This window comes from Diabrotica virgifera, chromosome 1, assembly GCF_917563875.1.
Source record: "Diabrotica virgifera virgifera chromosome 1, PGI_DIABVI_V3a".
In the NCBI taxonomy this organism is placed as follows: Eukaryota; Metazoa; Arthropoda; class Insecta; order Coleoptera; family Chrysomelidae; genus Diabrotica; species Diabrotica virgifera.
Genome location: NC_065443.1, coordinates 291,360,090 through 291,367,240, shown reverse-complemented (window position 1 = coordinate 291,367,240; position 7,151 = coordinate 291,360,090). Strand labels below are relative to the sequence as shown.

Sequence of the window (7,151 nt, the reverse complement as noted above, 5' to 3'; positions counted from 1 at the left end):
AATAAAATGACCTGAAACGTCAAACAGGTAAACAATAACACTATGAGAATGGCGCGCGCTTGGGGTAGGCAACTAGTGACGTCAAGCCAATAGAGAAGCGTTCTTGAAATTTAAAATAATGCTAGATTTCTAATAAAGATTTTTTATAGAAAGGCTTTTTCAATTTTGTTGAAATTTTGGACAATTATTCCTAGGGTGTTTCTTAATCGTTTTACATGTTTGAAATGACTTTTTAATTTTTTGTGAACATCCCTATTTAGTGATTTTATCAGGGATTCGAAAGTAGCACAGTGTTTTATTTTCTGTTTTACATTCGGGTATCGAATTGTTCAGTTTTCCTGGTGCATACAGACTTCTAATGTTCCAAATAGCTATTTGATTATCATTTTTTCGAATTTTGAGACTGTATACTCAATGGTAAAATCTAAAGTTAAAACGAACACACTCATTTTTTTATGTTATGCTATGCATGGACAATTTTAAAAAGTGTAAAATATAGGGATTAAAAATTAAAAAGAAAATATGTCTACATTACTTTTATTGTTCTATGGTATTTACATTATTATTATGTAGCTATAATTCAATATACTTCAGCACCTATGTATTTTATTCTAAAGACTAGTTTTTGGATACGAAAATTAAAAAAAATCTACGGAGATAATATAAGTACAATAAAACTTGTCTTATCAATATTAGCAGTAAAAAAGTTTGTGGATTTTTGGCTGATACTAAAAAATAAACTTCTATATTATATACTACCGAAAATTTTCGAATAAACGTAGTTATGTATGAGATGGTGTATGACAATGCTGAAGACTTTTCACTCTAGTTTAGTTGTTATTTTATGGAACATGAATCATCGTTAAGGGCGATATACAGGGTGTTTCTAAATAGGTATTACAAACTTTAAAGGGTAATTCTGCATGAAAAAATAATCATTTGCTCTAGAAACCTATGTCCGCAAATGCTTCGTTTCCTGGATATGTAGGTACCAGGTGTTGAATTTTTTCTTACAAACTGATGATTTATTTATTGCTCTAAAACCGGTTGAGATGTGGAAATGAAATTTGGTGGGTTTTTAGAGGTAGTTATTGGGAATTTTTGACATATAATTAAGAATTTAATATTAATCATTGACGTGCATACTTGTCATGGTCTGAATTTTTTAAAGGAAAAATAAAGATATTTTTTGAGATACCTACATATTTCAAATTAAAAATCATTTTTGATTTCCTCGGTTAATATGTGACAAAACATATATACCTATCTGACCTTTTTACATACTACGCGTCGTTTTTATGTAAAAAATAAAACAAGTTAACGCTTACAAAGTATTCCGAATAAGTTTCAATACATTGTGTTTTATTTTTTACGTAAAAACGGCACGTCCCATGAAAAAATGGGAAGATAGATTTTTATATTAATAAAGATAAATAAAGATTGACATGTAGTTGAATATCAAGGCCACCTATTCAGACACGACAAGTAATGCATACTTCAAATGGGGAAAAAATAGACAGTAGATGAGGATAAGACTGAGAAGATTGGTTAATGCTACAAAACGTAAAATTATTTGCAAAATCGAAATACAGAACGAATAATCACAGGCGTTTGAAACGCATGTTGGGCTGCGACAGGAATGTGCACTGGCTGTCTCCTTTTCAACATAGCTCTGGAAAAGGCGGTCAGAGATAGACAACAGAGGAAATATTTTCAATACACCATCCCAAATTTTGGCATATGCAGATGACGTGGACCTAGTTGCCCGCACAACACGCAAGCTAGAAGAAATGTATACCACCTTCTCAAATGCCTCAAAAAATATGGGCCTGCGAATAAACGAGGAGAAAACTGATATGATGGCATCAACACCCATCAATAGAGCCAGAAACATCGGTCACCAATTCACGGTTGATAACTCTACCTTTGAAGTGGTGGACAAATTCACATACTTAGGCTCCCTGATCACCAAGGAGAACGTCATGACGAAAGAAATCAAGCGAAGTATAATCCTAGCAAACAAATGCCATTTTGGACTGAGTAAACATATGAGAAGCAGAAACTTAAGCCAAAGAATAAAAATAACCATATACAAAACCCTTATACAACCAGAGTTGACATATGGATCGGAGACATGGACCATCTCCAAGGAGATGAAAACCTTCTGCTCATATTTGAACGAAGGATCCTGAGATGAATATTCGGTGGCATCTGTGAAAATGGCGTTTGGAGGAGGAGGTACAACTACGAGGTATATCACAGATACAAACATATATATTTAGTGGTAAAGACGTAGTATCTCTTATAAGATTAGGAAGACTGAGATGGGCAGGACATCTAGCAAGATCACAGCAGAACAACCCTCCTAGAAGAATCCTTGTCACAACCTGTGGGAAGCAGAAAAAGGGTAGGCCAAAACTCAGATGGAAAGATGGTGTAGATGAGGATGGGAGAAAAATAGACGCAGCCAACTGGCTACGGTTGGCAATGGATAGGACTGACTGGCGTAATAGACTTGAAAAGGTCGAGGCTCTTTCATAGGACCGTAGCGCCATTGATGATGATGATGATGAGCCATAGCCATGATGAGCCGTAGCGCCAAAATCTGCAGAAATGGTTCGGGTTCACATCGGTAGAACTATTCAGAAGAGCCGTAAGCAAAATCAAAATTGCCAACATTCGCTACGGAGAAGGTACTTGAAGAAGAGGAATGGTAATAATAATAACGCACTAATCTTCAGACGATAGAGTCATTTTGGCCGTGCCCAACTAATTAATTCTATTTAGTTGGGCATTTTATAATCCTAAGGACACTAATAAATATTTTATACATTTCTAAAATAATTCGAAGAACCTACAACCGTCTACTCTAAATTCACAATCAAGATGCAGTAGAAATAAACAAACCAAGACATGTTAAATGTTACTAGGAGCACTCCCAAATCATAATTTGCAATGTATGTACATTGTTAATCCCAAATTATGGTTTACAAAGTTTAAAATGGAAAATATGATTCAGGAGTGCTCCTTGTAACATTTAACGTGTCCTGGTTTGTTTATTTCTACTGCATGTTAATTGTAAATTTAGTTTAGTTTTAAAATTATTTACATGGCATTTCCTTTACACCCCACACGCCACTGCATGATGATGAGTCATTTAAAAATTAAATACCTTTGAACAAAATACCAAAAATCCACAAACGTACCTATTTAACATTTCTTAAGTAAGAGATATCACTGTAGAACAATCAGTAAAATGTTAAATATATAGTCATCTAGAACTAGCTACGTGTAATCGATAAAATGATATTAATGATTGAAATATAAGACTTTTGTTTGAATAAAAGAGACTTATGTACTATAAATACATTCGATGAAACTTGATTATGTGCCGAAAAGCAATCGGCTGTAAGAAAAAATGAGAAGAAATGGTAATGAAACATGTAATCGACAATGTATTACAATTCTGAGTGTATTTGTTTCTGTATAACAAATTAACGAGAAAAAAATCCACTCACGATTTGACTGGTGGTGAAACTTATCAAAATCATAGAGCATCCGTCATACAGTAATAACTCTACCATTTACATCAGTAACGCACTAATTTACTAATAGTCTAAGAGCTAGAGCCGAAAAATCATCGTCATAAGTAATATGGAGTTTGGCACGTGAAATGTGTATATTGTATATTGATAATTATGACCCCTTTCAGGCTGACACCTCAGTGGATACAGCAAGTAGCAATAAGGGATGAAAGGGGAAAGTTAGTGCAGTCATTAAAGGTTTTCACCTCCCTATTTTCTTAAACCTCCATCGATTTGCATGAAAATTGGTGACTAGTTAGGGCATACCTCAAGAAACAAAATTGATTTGACGCCAACTTGCACTTTTACCCTGGGGGTGGATACCACCCTTTCTCGGGGGTGAAAACTATTTTATTAAAAACAACCCCACAAATCGATAGAGGGATAAATTTTAAGTAAAATTTGTTATATCATGTTATTAAAATAAATCAATACTTTTTGAGTTATTAAAGATAAAAAATTTGCGGTTTTTCATAAATATCTCAAAAACCACAATCTGAGCATAACTATCTGATGAAAATAAGTATGATAACGATTTTAGTGAATGGTACAGCGAAAGTGAAAAATTAATAGTATTTTCAACGAAAATTTTGTTTTAGTTTACAAATATGTAGATATATTATATTGTATATTATATACAGTGTGTCTACTTAAGTTGGACACATATATTACGGGACACTTTTTTATTTTTAATTTTACGAAATAAAGTTATAATTCATAAAAAGTTCTGCATCGTCTAAAACCTACGAGTCAACCATCAGATAGCAAATTTTATCTATATTATACTAGGTATTTTAAAAAATATGAATTTAGTTCAAGAGTAAACTACCTTTATTTTTCACAATATCGTAAATTATTGTTATTACGAAAAATTGTTTGGAATTAAAAACTATGTTCTAATATATGCAATAATTGTAATCATCCTAATTAATTAATTAATAATTATTATAATAATGTAATTATTACATTCTTCTAATGAAAAAAAATATTTATATTTTTTCTCAAATTACAGATATCCATCATCGTTTTCATTTATAAATCTTTTGTTTAATTTTACGCACAAAAATAATTTTTCCTAAAAAGATCTGCATGGTCTAAAATCCAAGATGCAATCATATATACTATTATCTATATAAAATTGTATCGATTTTAGTCGAGGTATGTAAAAAAATATGAATTTTGCTCAAGAAATTCGCTCAGTAAAGTACCTTTATAGCTCACAATATATAAATAGAAGGATATAATTGCACATTAAAACATAACTTTTAATTCTAAACAACTTTTCATTATAGCATTTATCCATATTAGGAATTTAAATACATAAATAAACGAAGTTTTCCTTATAATAATGCTCGCATTTTTAGCTTGTTATATTTGAATTGTAATAAAAAAACTTGTTATTTTAATTATTAAATTATAATCCTAACTTCATTCCCGAAATTCCTTTAAGAATTATTCTGTTAACTAATTTCAAAATAAATATATAAACATGTTTTAATTTTCACTTTTTCCTAAAAAATTCGAGAGGGTTCTCTTATTTTCATCATCACTTGCTTAGCTTTGATGTTATCAACTTCACCTGGAGCTCACTTGATAGGTATTCTTGAGTACTTTGACAAGTATTTAGTAAGTGTATTTTATAAAATGCATATTTTTCCCGTTATTTAAGCATGAATACTTAGATTTCAATACTAGCCGAAAAAAATATATATTCAATCAATTATAACTCACTTTTAATTAATTCTAAAAGGTCTTTCACGTAAAGAATCTATTCGATTTTTTATTAACTTCAATTTTGGTAATTATAACTATTTTGTTAAAACTTACATTTTTTGAATTTTTTATGAAAAACCGCTTTACGAAAAATTCAAATTTTTGATCTTTAATAACTCAAAAAGTATTGATTTATTTTAATAACTTGATATTACAAATTTTGCTAAAACTTTGTCCCTCTATCGATTAATTCGGATATTTTTAATAATATAGTTGTTACTCCCGAGAAGGGGAGGCATCATAGGCGTAACCAGGGGAGGGTTTTGGGGGTTGTAACCCCCCCCCCATTGGGATGTACTTTGAGCTCTATACGCTTAACACCATAGCCCTCAGAGACCTTCCAGTAGTTGTAACCCCCCCTTTCAGGTAGTTGTAACCCCCCCCCTTAGGATCATCCTGGTTACGCCTATGGGAGGCATCCACCTCCAGGGTAAAAGCGCAAGTTATTACCAAATTAGTTTTGTTTCTTGAAGTATGCTCTAACTAATCACCAATTTTCATGCAAATCGATGGAGGTTTACGTTTATGAAAACCTTTAATCACTGCACTAACTTTCCCCTTTCATCCCTTATTGCTACTTCCTGTATCAACTGAGGTGTCAGCCTGAAACGGGTCATAATTATTAATATACAATAGACACATTTCACATGCCAAACTCCATATTACTTATGACGATGATTTTTCGGCTCTAGCTCTTCGTCTATAATTATTATAATCCTGTTTATCTATGTTGTAAGATTTGTGAAAATTTAAAGAAGTGATGGATGGCACATGTCCAGAGACAAGAAAATACAAAAACAACAATTACAATGGAAGCCGATAGAAAGACGAAAAAAAGAAAGGTCCAGAACGGGATTGTTGGATGATGTGAAAGACGACCTAAAAACTATCAATACAAGACAATGGAGGAGAAGAGCACAAGAGAGGTCTGAATAGAATAACATATCCAGACAGGTAAATACCCATCCATGGTTTTGATGCCAAAAGAAGAAAGACTCATGTCTATGGTTTGTTTAATAAAAGTCTATTTATCTTGTGGATGACACGTATGATATTTCTTAAGCATTTAAGACAAGTACCTATTGTTTGTTTAATTGAATGTTTAGGAAAAGAGTAATAGGAAGATAAGCTAGGGGGGTCAACATACTAGAGAATCTTTAAAAACCAATAGTTTTCCTGTTCTAACCTTGTCCTAGATGAGTGATTTGCTAGGTTTTGCATCTGGGGTTTATAAAAAATATATATTCAAATTATTGCTATTTCTTCTTAACTATACATTTTTGAAGTAACATTGATTGTAGTTGTACAAATTTTCTAAAAGATAACAGTACAAAAGAAGATATACATATAGTAGACTAGACACTCTAAAATATAAATTAAATAAACCATTCGCTAAGTTTGCCTAGATTATAAACGGTAGTAGCTTCTTAAATGACCTATATGGATCCATTGATTTAGTTTTCGAACCTAATATTACGAAATTCTTCTAGTCGATCCTGCTTAGAAGGGCATTTGCCCTCTGTATACATGTAGGCTCCGTATTCGCACGCTGGCAAGCCGCATTGGTTGTCTTGGATACATCTACAAGGAAAAATATAAAGTTTGATTAGTAATGTAGGTTAGATAAGGTTATGTTTGGTTAATAACTTATGTCCAGGTAAGATTAATGTAGGTTTTAGTCGATTAAATAAATTTTAAAGCATTTTAAATTTTAAATTCAATGGTAGGCATAAGTCTCTCTGACTATCAGACGAAACTCACTATTACTTAACACTTAGTAGTAACTCAAAATTT

The 7,151-nt window shown here is 31.9% G+C and overlaps 1 protein-coding gene across 2 annotated transcripts in view; it reads right to left on the bottom strand.

Moving 5' to 3' along the window:
* Positions 1-521: 521 nt before the first annotated feature.
* LOC114329749 (uncharacterized) overlaps positions 522-7,151 on the bottom strand; it is a 278,805-nt gene continuing 272,175 nt past the window's right edge. For both annotated transcript variants that reach the window (XM_050642134.1, XM_050642135.1), the window contains exon 7: positions 522-6,938. In XM_050642134.1, coding sequence (XP_050498091.1) covers positions 6,812-6,938 — 127 coding nt within the window. In that variant the 3' untranslated portion in view covers positions 522-6,811. The remainder of the gene's footprint in view (positions 6,939-7,151) is intronic.